This window comes from Macrotis lagotis, chromosome 1, assembly GCF_037893015.1.
Source record: "Macrotis lagotis isolate mMagLag1 chromosome 1, bilby.v1.9.chrom.fasta, whole genome shotgun sequence".
Lineage (NCBI taxonomy): Eukaryota > Metazoa > Chordata > Mammalia > Peramelemorphia > Peramelidae > Macrotis > Macrotis lagotis.
In genome coordinates this window covers 263354538-263377600 of record NC_133658.1, presented here as the reverse complement: position 1 = coordinate 263377600, position 23063 = coordinate 263354538, and the positions used below count along the sequence as shown (strand labels likewise).

The 23063-nt window shown below is 34.6% G+C and overlaps 2 protein-coding genes across 4 annotated transcripts in view; both read right to left on the bottom strand.

Moving 5' to 3' along the window:
* The window catches only part of VAPB (VAMP associated protein B and C), a 182922-nt gene that overhangs the window by 75858 nt on the left and 84001 nt on the right, over positions 1 to 23063 (bottom strand). The gene's annotated exons all lie outside the window — the stretch shown is intronic.
* Positions 2938 to 22783, bottom strand: RAB22A (RAB22A, member RAS oncogene family). The gene is made up of 7 exons (XM_074210346.1): positions 22601 to 22783; positions 20917 to 20996; positions 8642 to 8723; positions 7480 to 7551; positions 7082 to 7188; positions 5573 to 5682; positions 2938 to 3290 (listed from the first exon to the last, which is right to left on the bottom strand). The coding sequence occupies exons 1-7, from the start codon at positions 22634 to 22636 to the stop codon at positions 3193 to 3195; spliced, it is 585 nt and encodes a 194-aa protein (XP_074066447.1). The 5' UTR covers positions 22637 to 22783; the 3' UTR covers positions 2938 to 3192.

The window sequence follows — 23063 nt, the reverse complement described above, 5'->3', positions numbered from 1 at the left end:
CCTTTACCTTCATACCTCCAGATTGAAAATCATTTCTAAAAATGATTAGTTATAATTATGTTGTAATAATCACAAAACAAACTATTATTTGTAAATCAGAAAACATTTTAAAGTTCTGGGGATCAGTTGTTTCTAGGATTAGGCAGTCAGGAAGAATACAAATCAACATTTTTGAAAGGAGCAAACACAGACATAGAGCGAATGATTTTTTTTAAGTCCTCAAAACCCTTCTAATTATAATGGGAGTCAAAAGGAACTTATGGTAAACTGAGACAGCCGATAGTATGACTGTTTATGCCCAATCTGATTTCATTACTGTAGGTGGGGTACTCTGAATGAGAAACTCCCTCTCAGTTCCAATGCAGAATGGCACCTTCTTTGCAACAGCATTTTAGAGAGAAACCCAGGGCACTGAAAGACTGAGGAACTCTCCCAGAATCCAATAGTTGATATGGATGTGTTAAAAGATGGGAATTAAATCCAGGTCACCACAACTTTAGCCAACCTCTCTATTTACTATATCAAGCTTCTCTCATTATTTTTCTTTCAAATATAATTCTGACAATATAGTATAAGACTATGTAAAACAGGCAGTACAGTATAATTTGAGATTTTGTGTAAAATAAAATATCATCTACAAATTTTGGTATCACCTTTGCATGTCAAAAAAGGCATTACAAAAAAGGGTCATCAGCTGTAGAATATCTGAAGTTTGATTCCTATTTCCTTTTATACTATTTGGAGCATCATATGCAGTATTATGCCAATTTCTTGGTTAGATGGGCAACATTGAAAAGGGTAAAGAAAGAGATCCCTAAAATGCATATGAAAAAGTTATGCATGCATAAATTTGAAGCCATTCATCCTGATAAGACATGGGAATACACGTGTTTTTACATGTGAGGTGGAAGTAGCAGAAACCAAAAATAGAAATGGTATGCTAATGGCTGAAGGGATTTACTTATGTTAAGATATGACATTAAATGCTTAATGAAATGCCTTAACATCCTCTAGACACTAAACCAGAATAGCAGCATGAAATTCAGTTGATGTATTTGGCAGCAGGAATGTAAAACTTAAAAAAAAGTTTTCGTCATCTTTTAGAAATATAAAAAAAAGACAGGAAGGGTCAGAGAGTGCATTGTCTATTCAGTAATCCACCACTTCCAAGAACAACTATTGTATTTGCTACTTTGTAACTAAGGGTATGACAAAGCAAATTACCATGCATAAAGTAGCCAAAGTTATGAGAATAATATGAATATCAGGTTTCAACTTCTCCTAAAATTTGAGGAGTTTCTAAATTTTTCCTTCCAAGTTTTTTAACTAATGACAAGAAGACATGAGGAAGCTAAAAATGTTTTTAAAATATAATACTGTCAGAACTTTCACTGTACTGTTTCATTATATTATATATCCCAAAGACAGAGCTTAAAATTTTTGTAATGTCCTAGATAATTTTCCATTAGAATCCATACATATGTATAAATAAAACAATCTTTAAAAATATTTATTGTTCACTATAAGGATAGGTTCTGATTTCACAATTTAATTTATTCCTTAATCTTGAAAATTTTGTTTTAAGTTAAAAAAAAAAGGTGGAATGCCAAATTAGACCAAGAATAAATTTTTCTAGATAACAAGAGTTAAATGCTTTTTTAAAAAGCTATTTATTCAGGGGGCAGCTAGGTGGCGCAGTGGATAAAGCACCGGCCCTGGAGTCAGGAGTACCTGGGTTCAAATCCGGTCTCAGACACTTAATAATTACCTAGCTGTGTGGCCTTGGGCAAGCCACTTAACCCCATTTGCCTTGGAAAAAAAAAACCTAAAAAAAAGCTATATGCAAAACTCTTTATGTGGAAGAGAGGGTTATACACTAGCATGGACAGGCAAAAATAAGAGGATACTAAAGGCTAAGAGGAACCAATAAAATTAAAGATTCTTAAAAAAAACAACAAAAACAAAAAAAATTGGCTTTAAGTTTGTCTTAAGGCTAAAGAATACTTAATTGTTACAGACATCAGTTAAATGACTTAGGCTTTGGACTACTGTTCTAACCAGGATTAGAGTGGATGCTGTCAAGATTACCTATTATGCTCACCCACAATGTGATGGGACCATCAGATAAAATTCAAGTACTATTTACTCTCAGAATATTACAAATGTGTTTCAGAAAGAACTCAAGGAAAACTTGAATGGATGAGTATCATAGTCTCAATGTAAGACTAAATGGGATACTGAATGAAAAATTTTGAATTTTCTATAGTATGTACAGAGTTTATAATGTTTTAAAGTAATGGGTCTCATAAATATAATACAAAACTTTACATGTGCTAAATAAAAAATAATTATTTCCCCCCAAAATATTTGGGTTAAATAAAAACATTGACAGCATTTACACTACTGTTTTTTTTTATTGCCAGTCAGTTCAAAACATTTTCAGTTTGCTGTGTTCCAGCTATGTTTTCTACTACCACCATCTTGATCACAAGAGTTTATTATAAAAGGTGCCATTTATGCATCTGCCTAAACATAAATTATTGTAAAAAAAAAAAAAAGAAAGGATTATTTCATGTTTTAAATTCACTGCATGTATCCAGCCATGGCTAATACCTTCAATGAAAAGTGCTTTGGGGATGGTAGGGGATGAGATCCTTTCCATCAGTTTTATAAATAACTTATTTTGAATACAAAGTAACAACAATCCTTCCACTATGGATATGTACTCAAATTTAAAATGGTACAGCTTACTATAGCAATGATAATGGGAAGTAAAATAATATCAGTCTCAAAATTACAATTTCTACAAGGCCTATTTTTTTCAAGAACCACAAAAGTGCTCATCTTCCCTTTACAAAACATGACATAAAATCTTGATTACAAAACTATTAAACATTTTTAATGCTACTATCCATACAATTACACATTCCTCTTCAGTAAGGTCAAAATTTCAAATATGTATTCTTTTTGAATACAAGAAATTCTTTACATAATAGAAGTAAACAGACTGAAATTTCGCAACTGCAGTCTTCAGGAAGTCACCGATACTAGAAACAAACAGGTCGATTTCTGTAGGCTCTCTGTGTACGATGATCCGTCTGGTGAAAATTTAAAAGACATATACTCAAAACACCCCCATTAACTTTTCAGGATCACCTACTTTATAATTAAGTCTGAAATGCTGATTATCAGTCAACAACAGCTTCGTTTTGGCTCTGAAGGCTGTCTTCTTAATTTGAAGCCCTTACCACTAGATGAGGGATTAGTATCTGTGGATGGAATTCTTCGACCTATATCAAAAGCAGCATAGACAGGAAATCAGATGATTTTAAAGGTTCAATTTATTCTTACATGTAAGTAACTACTAACAATCTACAAAAATATAAGACTAAGAATTTTCTCTTTGCTAGTTCCTAAAACAATTTATAGACACAAAAAGACCAAAGTGAATATAACTGGAATATACAGTAGAAACTTCATATTTATGAAAAGTCAAGGTGGGTATTTTCTTTTCTTTTTTTTTTCTTTTTCTTTTTTAAGGTTTTTGCAAGGCAATGGGGTTAAGTGGCTTGCCCAAGGCCACACAGCTAGGCAATTATTAAGTGTCTGAGGCCAGATTTGAACTCAGGTACTCCTGACTCCAGGGCCGGTGCTCTATTCACTGTGCCACCTAGCCGCCCCCTACCTTTACTCTTACATCCAAGAAAAAAAGTTCAGGAAAATCAGCACCTTATCAATCATACCCGTCAGCATTTTCAAACTATATTACTCAGCAATTCTTGACTGAAGAGAGTATGACAGTTTGTTTTTAAACTACTGTTGGATAAATTTTAAATTCTGAACATTTAACAGAATTCTACAACACTGCCCCCCCCAGTATATCCTGCAATAAGAGTTTTTTCCTTTGTTACCTAAGTAAGATTTATGATATTTAGGCGAGATGTATTCTGTGAAAGGTTGAATCCCATCTAGCAAAGTATTCTGAAGATACCAAACTATTGTTAACTAACAAACATCATCGTTATGGGTGGGGTAAGGAATTACTTAAAAAATTTTTTTTTAATTATTTACCTGTAAGTTTGGATTTTTTTATGAAGTTTTCTGAATGTGGATTATTACAATTTCTTTTTAACTTTGCTTATGAAGTTTTATTGACCTTAGATAACTAATTGAAATATGTTCACAGTAATAAATATGGAAAGATGACAGCTCATGTGACATTAAGGCCCATTGCGTTACCATATTTCCCCATGAATAAGACGTGCCCTTTTTCAGAAAATTTGAGGTCTAAAAACTGGTAATATCTTGTATAGTGGTTGTAGATTTTTTTACTTGCATTTCCTGCTTTTTTGTGCCTGTTGTTTTTGTGTTCATTGTTTCATATTTGTTACCGGTATATTAAGTTAGGTTTTGGCATGTTCTACCCAGAAATGACTCAAAAGACTTTTGTACAGTGCTGAATTCAAGTTAAAAGTAATCCAGTTTGCACAAGGGAATGGAAATCATGCTGCTGAATGTCACTTTGGTCCTCCTCCAACTGAGAAAATAATCCAAGACTGGCTATGGGAAGAAGAAACCCTACTGAAAACACTATGGCAGAAAAAGGCCATGAAAAGCTAGTCAGCCAAATGGGCTGAATTAGAGGGTATTGAAGCTATGGATTGAAGAGCAAAGGGCCATTGGAATTCCTGTATAAACAAAGATGGTTCAGCAGGAAGCAAGAAGAATTGCAGATGGAAAACAAAAAGTGACTGATTTCAAAGGAGGACACAATTGATGCTTCAGGTTCATGAAACAGAACGCACTAGACATGTGTCTACACACCAGACTTGCCCAGGGAGAGTTTGTGGTCAACCTCAGACCACAGCACAGGCATCAAACATGGATAAGGATGAACTAATGAATGGGAGTTTTGGCAGTGATGAGGAATTGTCTAAATTTTATGGCAAATAAGATTTGAGTTCAAAAACCTTATGTAATACATTTTTTTTTCAAATTTTGGGACCCAAAATTAAGGCGCATCTTATACATGGGCAAATATGGTACTAATTGAACAGCATGGTTTATTAACAGCAGCTCAATTGAGTAGATTGAACCTGGATAAATCACTTTATTGCTCAATGATATCATTCCCCAACCCTATTAAGCTAAATTTTGGGGGATAAGTTATACAATAATGTGCCAAATCTGCATTGATAGAGGAGAGGTATCTCAAAGAGAAGAGGGGGAGCTATGAGCCATACTACTGGGTGAGGCCAGAATCAAATTAAAATAAAATTGGGAAATACTTAATAAAATTAAAAATAACATAGTTGTTAATTTGTGTTTTCTAAATCAATATGCAACCTGCATAAATCTATTTCTATTTGAGTTTGGCAGCACTGATCTACAGCTTTACATTTTGAATAATAATCTAGCAATTACAAAGAAAGACATAAAGCAGTTATGCTTATACTTCTAGATTCGTTGAGTACAAGAAAACAGTTTTCTCTTATCAAGCTGAGACTTTCAAACTAACAAAACAGATAAAGCTCATTTGTATGTTATACACATTGAATACAAGAGAACTTACTAATTTCTATAAAGAGTTCATTTATGTTTATCGCATTTTTAGCACTGGTTTCTACAAAAATTGCATGGATGGAATCAGCATAGTCTTTAGCATCTCTTTCCATGACTTCCCTGAAAAATAATTATAAACAAAACAAATTTTAATGACTAATATTATAAAAGTGTTCTTTATCCAGAAATTAACAGGATTCATGGCTACAAAAAGCATTAAGAAGACTGATGAATAATTATAGTTAACTCCCTTAATATTTGGGTCCACTTGAACCATATCATTTTTATAAATTTATTTTCTAATATGAGTTATTATTTAACAATTTGGGAAACAATGCTTCCCAAATATGAAGCATATTTAAAAAGTTGTGTGAATGACAGCCTTTTGGGGACTAGGGAGAGTCCTAAAAAAAACTGGGCATATTTAGCCTAATGAAGAGAGCAATTATGGAAGAAATGTTAGCCATTTTCAACTATGTGAGGGACTATTAGGTGAAAGAGGGATCAGACTAACTCTGATTGGTTTCAGAAGTTATTAACAAGAAATGTGGAGTTGTAGAGGCAAAATTAGGCTGTACATTAAAAAAAATCCTTAAAATTAGTTATTTTGAAATGTATTGGCTTGCTGCCAGAAACAGAAAGTTTAAATCCTTTCCATGGATCTTCAAAAGACTGGAGGCGCACTTAGAAGGAGTGCTAGGGATCAGACTCTGATCGGATGTGGATTGGACAAGATGATTTCTAATCATGTATGAAACTATGAGAAATAGTTTATAGATGTCTATTTTCTTTGAAAAAAGAGATTAATGTCCACTTTCTGTCAATGAGAGTCCTCCTGGGAACATAATGACTGTCACTATACAGTTATCTAACTAGACAAGTAAATTAATCCTTTTGAGTTTGTTTCCTCATTAAAAATCACAGGGTTGGGCTAGATGATCTCTAGTTCACTATTAGCTTTTAAAATTAGAGAAGCTCTTTAACCTCAGAGGAGTATCAACACAACTTAATTAGGTTTTGTAAGAACTATACCTACTCATTTCTGTAAAGTATTTTTATAGTTTTGCAAATAATTTTATTAAAGGACAGGAGGACTCATGATAAAAAATGCTATTCAGAGAAACAATAAATGGCATCTAATTTAGATTAAAGCATACATGCATTCTTTTACTTCCTTTTTCTCTTTTTTTTGCTCACCTTTTCTTCTACAAATTGACTAATATGGAGATGTTTTACATGCCTGCACATGTATAAACTGTATCAGATTGCTTACAGTCTCAGGGAGGAGAGAGGGCATTGAGGGAAGAAAGGAATAGAATTTGGAATGCAAAACTTAAAAAAACTTGAATGCTAAAAAATTATTTTATATGTAATTTGGAAGAACAACAACAAAAAAAAGATTTCAGGATTCCAGTTATGCAAGTATAAAAATGAAGCAAAATAAAAATTTCCACATGGAAATTCTTTGCTAATAAAATACAATTTATTTTCCAACTAAATTTTCATTTTCATAACTTACCGTACATCAATTAGGTCACACTTATTTCCTGCAATAGCAACAACAATATTAGGTGGTCCATGCTGTCGAAGCTCTTTTACCCAATTCTTTAATGTAGAAAATGTTTCCTATTGAAAAGGAGGAAAATATGCAGAAACATCAATAACAAATATAAATTATTCAAAAATTCAAAGAGAACCCCTACTTAATTCTATTTGATTCCAGGAAAATATGACACTAGCTGAAACCACATTTCAAGGGCAGTTAGTTCCATAGAAACAACAGCAAAAATGGAAAATGTTAATGATATTACAGCATGATTCTATAACTTTAAGGTAAAGTTTGGTTATAATAGATCAGTTTCTATAACAACACTGCTTACAATAACATTCTTAAGTTGAGAATGCCTATTGCCTTACTTCTTTTGTGATGTCATAAACGATTATAGCTGCTGCAGAGCCTCGGTAGTACATAGGTGCTAAGGCACGAAACTGTATGGAGAAAAATTATGGAAAGCTGTTTTAAAATTATGAATTATGAGCATAATTATGACAGTGAATTTCACTACATACAAATTCAATCTGTCCTTATACAAATGGGAATCTCTATCATAATCCAAACAAAAAAAATCAAGTTATACTTTGAAAGCAATTAATTAATGGCCAATTCTCAGTGCAAACAAAATTCAATATTAACTCTTAGGAAATTATTCAGAATACATGGTTTTATTTTTTGTCTTAATAGTACCCCCCCCCAATCTACATGTAAAGTCAGTTTTCAACATTTATTTGTGTAAGATTTTTGAGTTCCAGATTTTTCTTCCCCTTTCCCTTTCCCCTCCCCAAGACAGCAAGCAAACTGATTCAGGATATACATGAAAATTGCTGTTTAATAAGAATTAGATCTATCCCAAACTAAATCTAATTAAGTTAAATCATATAATTGCATTCAGTGTCACAAGTAAACATTTTTTAAATAATCCTTTAAATGTCAACTTTCAACACTATCACCATGAGGTCAAAATAAGGTAAAATAGACCAACATCTTATAAATGATGTTAAATGCACTTCCCTAAAGGGAAACGTAAAGAAAATGGAAGTTCTCAGAATCAGTTTATTTTCCAAAAATTTTTTTTCTAGTCAATATAGAAAATTACTTGAAGGAAAGAAAAGAGGATAAACTTAGTCAATGATGCTCATCTTTCTAACCTTTTTATCTTATATACTATACACTCTGTTGAATATGGTACCATTTTTCATTTATGCTTGTCACTAATTTTTTGGTTAATTTTTATTAATTTTTTAAGAAAAGTTCAATATATAATGTTATATTATATCCATTTTAAATTTAAGTTTGAAGTTTTATATCCTATAAGGTTCCTTATTAAGTATTAAAAAGACTGGTGTATTGAAATAAAAATAAAGCCATTGCTAGCAAAGGCCAAAGACTCAAGACAACATGAAAAATGTCAGTTAACATTCTGAATATAGTCTGATCTTTAGTTCAAGCCTTGAAAAATCTCATCTCTCTCTCTCTCTCTCTCTCTCTCACACACACACACACACACACACACATACTTACTCGTTCTTGTCCAGCCGTATCCCAAATCAAGAATTTGTGCAGCTCATTTTGATATTGGACAGTTTTGGTCATAAAGGATGCTCTATGAAGATGTAATCCAAATGATCAGTTTATCACTAAACTATCATCAAATAATAATCACATCAAAACATTATAAATTATAAAATGATCATAATTACCATGACTGTTTAAAATATAATTGGCTATTCAATAAGTCATATCTTTTAAATTCAACACACACAAAAAAAATACTAGACTTTCAGTAAGACAGCATTTTAGAGCTTTTAGATTTATCAGAGACCTCAGAGGCCATGTTGTTTAATTTAGACTCCAAAACCAACTTCTACTACAATGCACCAGATAAAGGTCATCAAGCCTTTCTTTAAAGGTCTCCAATGAAGAGGGAACCACTACCTTCTAATGTAGCCTTTCCAGTTTTGAATAGTTCTGATAGGGTTTTTTTTCTTACGTTAATGTAAAAAAAGTACCCATTCTCTTCAAACCCAAGGAAAACAAATATAATCCTCTATCATTTAATAGCTTCTCAATATTTAAAATTACCATGTTCCATCTAAGTCTTTTTTTCTGAGACAACTATAACCAACTCCTTGAATTGATCTTATGCCATGCACTCAAAGTTCTTCACCAACTTGACTGTTCATTTTAGAAACTTTCCACCTTATGTCAAAGTTCTTCCTAAAATATGGGACACATAAATTTAGAACTGTATTCCAAGGGGCAGCTAGGTGACATAGTGGATAGAGCACTGGACCCGAGTTCAAATTAGGCCTCAGACACTTAATAATTGCCTAGCTGTGTAACCTTGGGCAAGTCACTTAACCCCACTGCCTTAAATAAATAAAATTTTAAAAAAAGAACTGTATATTCCAAAAATCATTAAGTTGCAATTCCCTATGACCCAAGCAATATCACTACTAGGCAAATAGACAAATACCCCCTAAGGGTGATAAAAACTAGGAAAAAATTCATAAGTACAAAAAAATATTTGAACAATATTTACTGTGGTTAGGAACTAAAGTGAATGTCCATGAACTGAAACAGATGAATAAATTTTGGTATACATAGCTATATTAGTATAAAATTAAAAAGGGTGAAAATGTTAAAACATAAATTGCCATCATTTACAAATTAGATAAACAAAATTACTTTTCAGATCTATAGTTAGAATTCATAACCAAAACAAGAATAGAAAGGATCACAGAAGATAAAATGGACAATTTTGATTATATAAAATTTAAGTTTATGCACAAACAAAACCAATTCAGCTAAAATTACAATGGAAACAGCTAACTGAGGAAAAATAATTTTTGCAGCAAATTTTTCTGATAAAGGTCTCATATATAAGAGAATTCAAATTTATAAGACAAATAGATAAATGACAAGGCATATAAACAAGCAGGATTCAAAGGAAGTGATCCAAGTTATCAAGAATAAGAAAAAGTGCTCCATATTATAAAAATTACTTGAAAAATGCACATCCCCTCATATCCATGATTGGTCTTTTTTTCTATTTGTCATTTTGTCAATGTTGGAGGACCTGAAGGAAAACAAATACACTAATGCATTGTTGATGGAATTGTGAATTGGTCCTGTCACTTTGGAAAGCAATCCTAAACTGTCCCTACCCCTAGAAATTGGACATGGACCCATATGCATAAAAATACTTACAACAGTTCTGAGAAACTGGAAATTGAGGGGGTACCCACCTTTTGGGGAATAGCTAAACAAATTATGGGAATTTTGTGTGAGAAGATACTATTATGCTAAAAGTAACAAAGTAGATGTTTCAGAGAAAAATTTTATGAAATATGGAGAAAAATGGCAATAATGTGATAAAAGAAATACATTTTGATCAATATAATGATAAACTATGATGCTGGAAAATTAAGATGAAGCATGCTACTCACCTCCAATAAGAGATGATGGATAAAAATGCATAAAAATGACATACTTTTGGAAACAGTCGTTGTGGGAATTTATTTTGCTATACAATGCATATTTGTTTAAGGATTTTATTTTTATTACTTTTAATTGTTCAAATACATTCACATAAATAAAAATACTTTCCCCTCCCATTTCTCCCCTCCCCAAAGAAATGATAAATATGGAGAATTCAAAGAATTTTGAAGATTTACACGATATGATGGCAAAATGAAATTAATACATCAAAATGATTTAGAGGATCAGCACAATGATATAAAGGAGAACAACTCTATTTCAAAGTTTTGATTGACTCAGGGATCAATCCTGACTCCAAAATACTGATGAAACATTCCGCCTGCTTCTTGGCACAGGTGTTAGAATAGAGATGCAGCATAAGACATCCATTAAATAAAACAAACAAAAACATTATACAGAAGAAAATGATAGGGACCCAAACAAGGTAACTGTTGCTACTATGTAAATTTTAATGTATATTTTTAAAAAACCGTAACCCAATTCAACTTCTTATGTCTTCTTGTGTTTGTTGATTTGAGCGAATAAAAATGGCAATCAAAAATAATAAAATGTGGTGGCCAGATCTATTTCAACCAGAAGAAAGTACAGCAGGATTGTGACATCTCTATTAGCAGACGTGTCTCTCTTAATGCTGTCTAGGTTTGCATTAGTTTTTTGGGGGGAAGAAGGGAAGAAGAGGGGGCTGCTGTATCATACTCTTAATTCAAATTCAACTTGTAGTCTAATAAAACCCAGTATCTTGTTCAGATGAGCTATGCCTCCCACCTACCCTAATATTTATTGAATCCAAATGTAAAGCTATGTGCTTATCCTATTTTATTAGAGTAAACCTAATTTTTTTCACCTTGTCTAGATTTGAATGTTGATTGCCATCTAATGTGTTTGCTATCCCTCCTAGGTTTGAGTCCCCTGAAAATCTGCTAATCTTTAGCTACGTAACTGATGAACATTAAATAGAACTCAATCAAAAATCTCTTGAGACACGACTACCAAAACCTACAAGTTAACAAGAAATCATGTGGTGGAGTGGATAGTGCACTGGCCTTGGAGTCAGGAAGATATGAGTTCAAATGTAACCTCAGACCCTTGATACTAACTAGCTATGTGATGCTGGGCAAGTCACTTAGTCCTGATTGTCTCATATCTAGTGTCATCTCCAATTGTCCTGATTTATATCTGGCCACTGGACCCAGGTGGCTCTGGAGGAGAAAGTGAGCCTAGTGATGTAGCACAGCATTCCCTCACTCAAATTCAACTACCCTGATATTGTGGTCTTCTTTGAAAATGAAGGACAAAAAAAATTATGATTTTTTTTTTTAGTTTGATAACTATCAACAAGAGAAATAAGATTAGCTTGCATGGGATCTGAAATCATGAAGGATCAAAATCATAACTTACCTATCTGGATGTTTACTAATCATCTTATGAATAATTATTTTTAGTAAATAAACGTTTATCTTTTGTTTTTCCATTTTTCTAAATTTCCCCTTGTATCCTTGTACTTCTTTTTATGCCTCTTCCCTTTTGAGAGTCATTACATATAACAAAATATTTTTTAAAGGAGAAAAAAATTGAAAAATATATGCAGTGTTTCACTTGTGAATCTATCAGTTTTGCAAAGGACTGGAGAGAACTGTCAAGTCTCTCTTTGAAGACCTGCTTTTCTATGTAATATTTTACTTTTAATTTTGGATTCCTTTGCAGTTCTTGAACCTTCTAATTACATTGCTATAGACAAATACATTGTTTTCTTGGTTCTACTAATTTCACTTTACATAAGTTCACATAGGTGCTCCCACATTTTTCTGTATCATTGCCATTTCTAAACATACAATAATATTCTATTACATTGAAGCAGCTATAATTTGTTTAGAAATTCTTCAATCAAAGGGTTTCTGTTAATTACCCAAAAAATGCTGTACTCTCTCTTGTGTGAGCTCTCTTTTCTCTCTCTCTCTGATATATATATATATATATATATATATATATATATATATATATATATATATATATTTGTTTGTTTGTTTTTGCAAGGCAATGGGGTTAAATGTCTTGCCCAAAGACATACATTCATACAGCTAGGTGATTATTAAGTGTCTAAGGTCAAATTTGAACATTTCCGGGCCAGTGCTCTCTACATCGCACCACCCAGTTGCTCTTTGCTATAAATATTTTGAATATATGAAGACTTTCTTATTATCATTGATTTACCCGGGTATAGCTTTATTCATTCTTCCTAAAATTTGGCCAGGAACCCAAATCAAGTTCACTGGTTTAATGCTGATTCCTTTCTTTTTCTTTTTTAGGGGAATCAGGACATAGATCTTCCTTCAGTACTACAGAATTTCTCCTTATTTACCCATAATTTTTGAATTATCAATGACTGGCTCAATAATCAATAACTAGAAGTGGTAGTGATCCAGTTCTTAAAGCTAGAGCTGGAAGGGATCTTTAAGACTCCCATTTTACAGAAGGAAAGGTGAGGCACAAGAAAACTTAACTGATTCTCTTAAGGTCACACAATTGTAAGGATGAAAGGCAGGATTTGTGGACTGGATCTAAAGCTAGTGGTCTTTCCAGTGTACCCTGCTTTCTAGTCCAGGTTACCTGAACACAAAGGCAACAGGATGTTTTGTAACTATAGACTTATTTATTTTGCATGTTAACTCTCATCAATTAATATAGTTATTCACTGGATTTCTTCACTCATATTTATTCAGGGAACAAAGGAAACGTTTAGCACATATATCCAATACACCAAGGAAGAAATAATGCTTAGATTTAAACTGCAAAATCTTTTAAAAAATATCTTAAAAATTCAAGAAATGTTTTGATACCTCAGAATGATATTCTTTATTGAAATCTAGAAACATTTTTGACGGTATTATCATAGACAAAGTCTACACAAAGCAGCCAAAATAAAGAAAAGACTAGAATTGTATTTTTTAAACATGTGCTATAGCCATTTAAGTTTGGAATTCCTTAAACAATACAACTACAATAAATATTAGAACACAAGTGATCATAAAGCTAAAATTCCCAAAAGATAATTGCAGGGAAATTAGTTCTCAAATGCAACTACTTCAAAAAGGTCTCAATTCATAAGTGACTTGTTTTTTAAAGGGAAATAAATATATGAACTAAAAAAACATTCAATTAACAAAAATTTCTCTTCTCTCCCTCCCTCCTCCCCCAAAACTTTAAATTCATTATATATATATATATATATACATATACATATATATATATATATGGCTTTGAAATACTAAAAAGTGGAATCCATCAATTATGTCTTTTTAGTCATATTTTAGTATGTTATTAGGCTTAACTCAAGGACTATCTTAACCCTCATCTCTAGTTCTTTTCCTCTTCCATCTGAACTTGTTATCACTCAATTTCTGATACTTTATTTGTATTACTTTTATCTTTTTTTATTTTTTTTCAAGGCAATGGGGTTAAGTGGCTTGCCCAAGGCCACACAGCTAGGTAATTATTAAGTGTCTGAGGCTGGATTTGAACTCAGGTGCTCCTGACTCCAAGGCCAGTGCTCCATCCACTGCACCACCTAGCTGCCCCTGTATTACTTTTAAAATAACTTTTGTTCTACCTTTTAAACAGTAACATACATACATGTCCTGTTTCCCCTATTAGTAAGCTTTTTTTGAAGGCAGGAAGATTATGGTATTAACCTTTTAATTTCACATAACATCTAGAACAGTGCTTAAATAAAACTCAAAGTATGTTTAAAGAACTTCTCAAGAAAAATACACATTAAAATTAATGCTAACATCACCTTCTTGATACTGGTCTTTGTAATATAAGTCACCTCAATAGTGCAAACTATGGAAAAATAAGAATTATAAAAAAGGTGCAGAAAAATAAGAATTTTGAGATATTAAATTTGTCAAATGAGTATTATTTGTTGAATAGATGGGATCTATGTTAATTAGTAGCTTTTATTAAACTGGTAATCCACATTTCAAAGTTGCTCAATAAAAGCATGCATAATTCTTGGAAATATTTACAAATAGAAATGAAACATTTAGAAATCCAATTGAAACATACAGCATGATTTTTCACTTGATAAATGATTTTGAAGTTCTATAAAGTATTCCTAGAAAGATTTTTTCAGCTGAATTCTAGAATGTTATTTATAAATCCAGACATTTTCTACACTTTATAGTGGTAAAATTTTACTTAAGCTCAAAAATAGTCACTTATTGCCCATTAACTCAAACTTAATCAGTTCAACTGTTTAAAATACTTGAATTACCATTCAGTAAAGGAAACTGTATTACAAAGAGCTGAGAAGGAATGTTATGATTAAAAAAGAAAATTTCAGCAAATTAAAACCTCTGGTCATTGCTTCTCACAAAACATTATACTTTAAATGAAGCTTAAGAAACAAAGCACAATTGTACCCTACAAAACAACACTGTCAAAATTGAAGCAGAAGAATGGGAAAACATTTAGAAAATTTGAGAGTTTCTTAAACAATTATTTTTTTCTAAGAATTCCTAACTTGTGCCACCCCTCCCTCTCCCACCGTACAATTCATGGGAATAATGAAATATATTAAATACATTTGTCTAAAAATTTTGATACAAATGCACCACATGGGGCAGAAGCAAATGGGTAAAAAGTCTGAAAGTTTTTTAATAAACTGTATGGCGTAATCTATCATTTAGCTCCACTTTCAATATATTCCCTTATTTCAAAATGTTCTGAATTCATGACAATGGTCAAGTTTTTTTTTTTAATTTTTCTATGCTAGTCAAAATATTTTCACTACCTGATATCCTGCATAACAGTAAATTTCTGATTGGAATTTCTGAGGTACAGATAAGTAAACAGAATCACCAGCCTTCTCCATCTTTTTTAAGCCGGATTCCATTTCAAGAGAAATCACCCTTCCAGAAAGCAAGAGTTGTGCAACTCAATTTCTAAGGTGTGTTTCCTGTCTTCTCCAATTCAGCAATTAAATCCTTCTGCCAAATAGGAGCTAATCTGAGGTTTACATCTCAGTTAACCCATTTTAGCCTGTCCAAGTCATTTTGCTAAACTGATGCCTTTCACTTAAGTCACTAAATTCCCTCTATCAACCAAGATCCTGCAACCTTTCTACAGAAAGTGAGTTAACTGGGCTCAGAGCAGTCATTCCCCTTGTCTATGATGACACAGCTAGTGTCAGAAGATGGATCTGAAATAAATCATACACCTTTAAACATTTAGTTTGGAGGTCTTTGTGATTTCATTGGGTAGGGAGCTCTTCATGGGGCAAAAAAGCAGAGCTTCAACTTATAGTTTTAAAGCTGTCAGAGTCCAGAAAGTTAAATGCCTAGGATCACACAATTTATATGACAGAAGCCAGATTTGAACCCAGATTTTCTTACTCTCTGATCAGCTCTTTTCACCATGCTCTACTGCCTTTCAAGTTAATTTACACATAAAAAGATTTGTTATACTGAAATAATACTAGTACCACTACCACTAGCATTACCACTACAACCACTACTACTATTCGTCCTTTGGTATTGAAGAGGACCATACCAACCAAGTGATTGGTGGCATGAGTTGCAAAATTACGTTTATTATAGTGAGAGTTGTGCTATACAAGGCATTCTTCTCACTGGCCTTTACCAGAATTGTTCCACTCCAAGGCCTGATTGATAGGAAATAGAACTATTGGAGATGATCTGACTGCTGCGAGAGTCTTTCTCCCATACTGGCAAGGCACCGCCAATGCCAAAACACCAGCATTTGATATCTGGCAAGAGAATGCAACAATCTGACAGATCATAACCTGTTTCTTGATGCACTAATCATTAGTATAGCTGAATTCAACAATCTGACAGATCCTAACCTGTTTCTTGATACACTAATCATTAGTATAGCCTTTCCCCTCAGACCTTCCACTTTTGAGCTACTCATCATTATGACACAATTAGCAACAGCTTTAACACCAGGACACTGTCAGCATGCCACTCACAGAACTATACTGCTCTCTGTTAGTACACTCCTTAGAGCCAATCCTTATCCCCAAATTATGGATCCAACTTGCTGACTTCTCTTATCTCCCTTGTTTCAACATGCCAGGGGCTGTTCACTTTGGAGACCTGCTGTAGATATGGGCATGGCATTATTCGAGATTTATACCCTCTCCCCCAGATTTTAACAAATTTGTATGCAGTGTTCTCAAATATGACAAATCACTAGGAAAAATGCCTAGCAATATAGACCTTCAAGGGTTTTTACTTTTTATCTTTCCTTGAAAGCCCCTATATCATTCAAACTCTTTTCTTCTTCCATTACATGACAATAATTTCAAGCTTTCCTATGATGGGCATATTATAAGTACAAAAAAAGAAAATTTTCATATGTTTAAATCCATATTTTGATTTCAAGCTAAGTATCTGACACTATTCAAAATTAACATGGAGAAAATAACTTTGTTTCCTTCTAATAATCTTTAAATGTTCTAGTTGTCAACCATGGTAGATTATGTTTATTTTTCTAGTTCCTATATTTGAAAACACCCCCCCCCCATATCTAATTATGCACTACTTCTACCTAGGGTTCACTACTCTTATTATCCTCCTGGATGTGCAAAGTGAGCCTTGTAATAAATTAGAAATTTTCAGAATTCTTTTTTCTCAATTTCTTCCTCAACCTCAAAAACGTTTTCCTGACATTTATTTTAAATTTGAGAGATTTTTTAAAATTCCATAGTGTTGCTCCTTAAATCACATGCAAGGTTTTTGGCACCTAAATTATACAGCATCATTTTAAGAAATTGTTATTTAATTGCCTAGGATAACCACATTTCTTTAAAAAGATCAATCTGCTCCCTACTTCATCTAGGTAGATATCAATACTATCTCTCAATAACAATTTCCATTCATATGATTTGCTAAACCTGGATTACTGTTCAAATATTTTTCTTGGTATCCTGCAAATACTACGTCCTACAAAATATGTAGTATAAGTATATCAATAGTATATCAATATCAACAAAATACTTTCTTGATATAGTTCATATTTTTTTGCAGTTCTGATTATCATTCAGGTTACATAAAAATCATGTTTCAGAATAAATCTCAAGAAAGGGAATTGGGGAATGACAATAGGCATAAAGACAACTATTTGATGGTATTAACTTTAAGGATTCATTTCAGGAGAGTGAATTCCCAACCCTTAAACTAATGAAAATTGCAACTTTTCTGTACTTTAGTAGGCAGGTTTCTGAAATTGCCACAGTGGAAAAAGTAACAACTCACAGAGCAAAATTTTAGTGATGAACCTTTTTAAAAAAGTTTTGTTGGTTCTCAAATATTAGACACTGATCACCAAGTTTCTACTTGGTTAGAACTATCAGAAATTATGTTCCACTGAAACAGCCTTCAAGAACATGGGGTGACAACCACAACAAGCATCAGGGAAAAAAAAAACAATGGAAAAAACTTCATCATGTTACTTTAAAATTTTTTATTTTCATTTTTGATTTAAAGAAACATATCTTCTAAATAGGATAACTGATTTGTGCAGTTAACAATTTAAACTAACTCAGCAATTAAAAATTTCTCCAAAAATTGAGAGTGGAAATAATATTCAAAAAGAAAAATTCTAATAGCTAGAATCTTGACCCTATAGATATCATCTAAAAGTATTTGTAACCTGGGAAATATGTTTGGGTGTCATGTAGGCTGAGTCACTTCAGTAGTGACTCAGTGTAAAGTGTGTCACTACTGAATCATAAAAACTATTTACTTCAGTTTTCAATTATTCATAAGAGTCCTCTGCAGGTAGTAACTGGCCATTCTTTTATTACTGGAAGATTGATGGAATCACACATTTAAAGACATGAACATAAGTGGTTTTTTTCCTTAAGGACTGACTGTACAAAGGCAGTCATCATAGCAAAAGCTAAGGGGCTTAATTAATTCTATGCCTTTCTGAGTATGAAGCAATATATTTTGAATAAAGAGCTATGAACATTATTCCTCCTCTCCATTGAAGTAGTCAGAAGCAACCAAGGGTTAAGACATTCAAAAACAAAACATTCTCCATCCCTGACATACAGACTAGATCCAACTTCCACCAAGGAGTACGACATTAGAGTCCCCTAACCCCTGGGCCCCTCTCCCCGACCCTCTGATTGGAGGATAGACATTAGGGAGCTCTTCCCAGATGCACTACACAAAGAGGAGGTGTTCAGGGCAGGCAACTTATTATTTCCTACCTGGCAGTGGTTTACTATCATGGCCTGGTGCTGGGCCCCTCCCTTTTCAGCTCCTTTTTATGGGTTGCCTTAACCTATTATATTGGGATTTCTTGAGAGCAGGTACAGTCTTTTACTTTTCTTTGTACAAGGTCTTAGTACAAGGGAGATATATTTCATAAATTTTCCCTGATTGCAACCTACTTCCTCAGCATCCTATCCATGGCCCTCAGAAACAATTTTCTTCTTGATGGCAAAGTTTTATAGCCTGTTCTGCAGTTTAGATGAAGTTGATGTTATAAAAGAAGATTCCCCATAGCTACCATTACTTTCATGCTAAGAAATTTATTAGGATTTTTAGAAAACGAAACTTCAAAGAATTCTCTATGAGACGACAAACAGTATTAATTATTATTTACTAATTATGAATTCTGGGAGAGAGATTTGAAGTATAAGGTTTGTTCTTTTAATTATCTTTAGGAGAAAACTTGCAAGAAAGAGTTATGCTTATTAAGAAATCATTACATTTCCTTTATTAAGGATTGCTACTAACCTTTGAGTTATACTTTGAGGATGCTTAATCAACAATTTTTACCTTTATTTAAATGTACTTACATACAGGAAACCAGAAGAAATCCAAAAACCATCTAATCTAACCCCTTTATCTTAGAAATGAAGGAAAGTGAACCTCAGAAGTTAAAGGATTTGTCCAAAGTCAAATACTTAAATGAGACCACCTAGATTGAAACCCAGGACCTCTAACTCTAAATAAAGCATTCTCTCTTCTCTTCCACTTAATGATAAACAAGTTTGCATTATATGAAACTTTCATGTAAAAAGTTATTTATACAATGTCAAAAGGATATTAATTTCCATAATAATTTTCAAACTGTATATCCTAAGGCTCTCTGGACCCTTTTCTCTTCTCTCTATGCTCTCTAACTTGGTAACTTCTTCAGTGTTCATGGGATTCATGATTTCTATAAAGGTGACTCTCAGATCTATATAACAATCAGTATCTCTCTCTCTCCTGAGTTCAAGATAGGCACCTCCAATTGTCTGTTGGACATTTCCACCAAGGAAAAATCAATTATGTCCCAAAGTAATCTCATTATATTTCTACAAAAACCTACAAACTCTTCCAAACTTCCTTATTATTTTAGAGATCGTCACCATCCTTCCCATGTCCAAAACCTTAGAATAATCCTCAACTTCTCACTTTCCCTCAAGCCACACATTCGGTTAGCTGACGTGTCATTTCTACCAACATTATTTTTCTTGAATTTGGATACTCATTACTCTAGGTTTCCACTCTAGTTCAGATTCTTATCACTGAGGCTGGAATAATGGAAAAACCTCTTAATTGAACTTTCTAATTCAAATTCTGACCTCTTTAATTCATTCTCTAAAGAGCTATCAATATGATTTTTCTAAGAGGCAAGTCTGACCAGGTCACTCCCCTACTCAACCTGCCAATCAAATCTGAATTTCTGTTTGGCATTTGAAGATAGTTACAAGCTGACCCCAACCTCCCTTTCCATTACTTCCTTTTCTACCCTTTGACCTCTTCACTCTACAGCCTAGCCAAACTGATTTTCTTGTGTTTTCTTACATATGATACTCCAACTTGTCTCCATACACTTACACTGACTGGGTGTTCTTATGGAGAAAATGTACTCCTTTTTTCACTGCTTTCCTTGTTTCCTTCAACTCTACTCAAGTGTCACTTTTACAAGGTTTTCTTGATTCCCTTTCTCCTAACCTTCTCCCTTCCCCATTCACTTTATACTTATTTTGTAAATGTAATTTGTGTTCTCCAATAGAATGCAAGCTACCCGAGGGCAGGGAACATTTCATTTTTGTCTTTGTATACCCGTCCACTAGCACAGTTTCTGGGAAATAATAGGAGGTGCTTTAATAAATACTCATTTCGTGTAAGGACTTTTATTTAAAAAAAAGTTAATCCTCAAACCATTTAGCTCAAGATTAAAAAAATGCTAGTTGAATTTTTATAACTTGTATTTTAAAATATTTTGAAGATACTTCTAAAGTTGATATTAAATAACTCATTTCTTACCCTATCGTCGGATTGATGTTTGGATCAAAACTGTCTTCTACAAACCGCCATACAATACTTGATTTACCTACACCTGTATCCTGAAAAATAAGGATTTTGTGAGTGAATATTTACTTATTACACTGACAACCAATTTTTTTGTGAAAGTTTATGGATTTTCAATAAAAAACAAACAACATCAATAAGAGTATATACAAAGGATAAGTCCATTTAAGAACTCAGTGAAACATTTAGGGGATTTGAAGATATCTTAAAATGGGAAGTTCTGTGTAGTCTGTAAATAACAAGATTTTAAAGAAACAATTATTTGTGGAAGAAATGAAATTTTTCTATGGATGAAAAATAAGAGCTCCAGAAGCAGTTCTGGGTAAATTTTGACTATTTCTAACCACACCCTAATTAATAAAGGATTATCTATACAACATGTGCAAAATGTTTTAGGGACAACTCAAGAGAGCCCAAATACCTCCTTACAGGCTGTGGAAAGTATGCTTCAAACTGCAAATGTGTAGAAAAGAGACAGGAAGCTGAAGTTTCAGCATCACTTTTGGGTTTCCTGATAAGATAGTAATCACGTTTTAAACTCTGTATCTTCACATTTTTTTTCTGCACGTTAAATTTGGAGTTTCAGAAATGCATTCCACAGTTATATGTTCTTTTAAAAAAAATAGGCCAGAGAAACTGGGAGGAAATGTAAATCACAATGAAGAACAATTTGTAAAGAAGCAACTTCCTGTCACTTGCATTTTTGTTAAGATTTAATGTAGTAATCCTGGTTTAGATTTAGATGTTTGGGAAAGTTGTTTCTTAAAAAATGTTCAGGGGGCAGCTAGGTGGCGTAGTCAGGAGTACCTGGGTTCAAATCCGGTCTCAGACACATAATAATTACCTAGCTGTGTGGCCTTGGGCAAGCCACTTCACCCCGTTTGTCTTGCAAAAACCTAAAAAAAAAATGTTCAAGAACAACCAAGGAGGTAGGTACCAAGGATAAACAGGAAGGTGAGAGGTCAAGAAAATGCCTGATGAGATCCTTCTCAAGGTGAGTAGGACTAGTAGGGAAGCAAGGTTTTTGCTTTCTTAGGGAGAGAGTTCAGAAAATTGGGAAGATGGTCATCGGTTTCATTTCTTAATGCTGCCAAATGCAATTGCATTTTTATTTTTATTTTTGTTTTTGTTTTTGCAAGGCAAACGGGGTGAAGTGGCTTGCCCAAGGCCACACAGCTAGGTGAAATTGCATTTTTAAGGCACTTTTAGCAGTATGAAGCACTTAGTAAATGTTTGTTAAAAGCTAAAAAAAATCCAAGTGAGAGAGAAAGTCTAGGGGTGAAAGGGAAAGTGTAAAGGAATGGGGGTGTGCAAGATGGCATCAATCAGGGTCGGCAGAGTCAAGGGGCCAGGTGGGTGCTGGAAAATGTGCATGAAATCAGGCTCGGCAGAATGAAGGGGCAGGTTGCGAGCCCGTGGGTGAGCCGGGAAGGGGGAGGGGGAACAGGGGCCGGCGGGCCGGGCAGGTGCACCAGGCGCTCCCGACTCTCCGGAGCCGGGAGCGGCGCACGGGCTCGGGAGGCCGCCCGGCGCGGGGAGGCAGGCCAGGCCCGAGGGAGAGGAGGCCCGGCTGGGTCGGGCCCGGGAAGCCGGCTCCCGCCCACCCCGCAGCCCCGCCGGCGGGGCGGGGGCCACTTACCCCCAACAGACAAACTTTGAGCTCCCTCAGCGCCATGTCCAGGGAGCCCGGCCTGCCGCCGCCGCCGCCGCCGCCCTAAGGAGAGGGAGTGCCCCGGCCCAGCACGGACATCCCCCGGCCAAGCGGGCTCCGTCCTCGGCGCGGGGCGAGGCGGCGTCCGGAGGCCCTGGGCGCCCTCCCCGCCGCCGCGCCGCCGGGGCCTCTTCGGGGCCGCCGCCGCCGCCTTCGCGGTCTCGCGTGGGATGGCCTCGGAGCCCGCCGCCCGCCTCAGCAGCCGGAGCCGCCGCCGGGCCGGCCGCGTAGCCACCGCGGAGCCGCCGCCGCCATCTTGGGGAGCCCGGCGGGTCACCTGACCCACCCTCCCACCTCGGGAGCCACCTTCGCCCGCAGGAAGGGGGGGGGAGGCGGCGGGGGCGGGGGCGGCGCGGTCCCCAAACCTCGGCGAGGCGCGGGCGGGGCGGGG

Coding starts and splice junctions, on each gene's coding strand:
- RAB22A (XM_074210346.1), bottom strand. CDS start 22,636: ATGGCGCTGAGGGAGCTCAAAGTTTGTCTGTTGGGG. Junction 7,552..8,641: donor ATACGGCTGGACAAGAACGA/GTAAGTATGTGT, acceptor TTCTCCATACAG/TTTCGTGCCTTAGCACCTAT. Junction 3,291..5,572: donor TGAACTCTTTATAGAAATTA/GTAAGTTCTCTT, acceptor CTTTTGATATAG/GTCGAAGAATTCCATCCACA.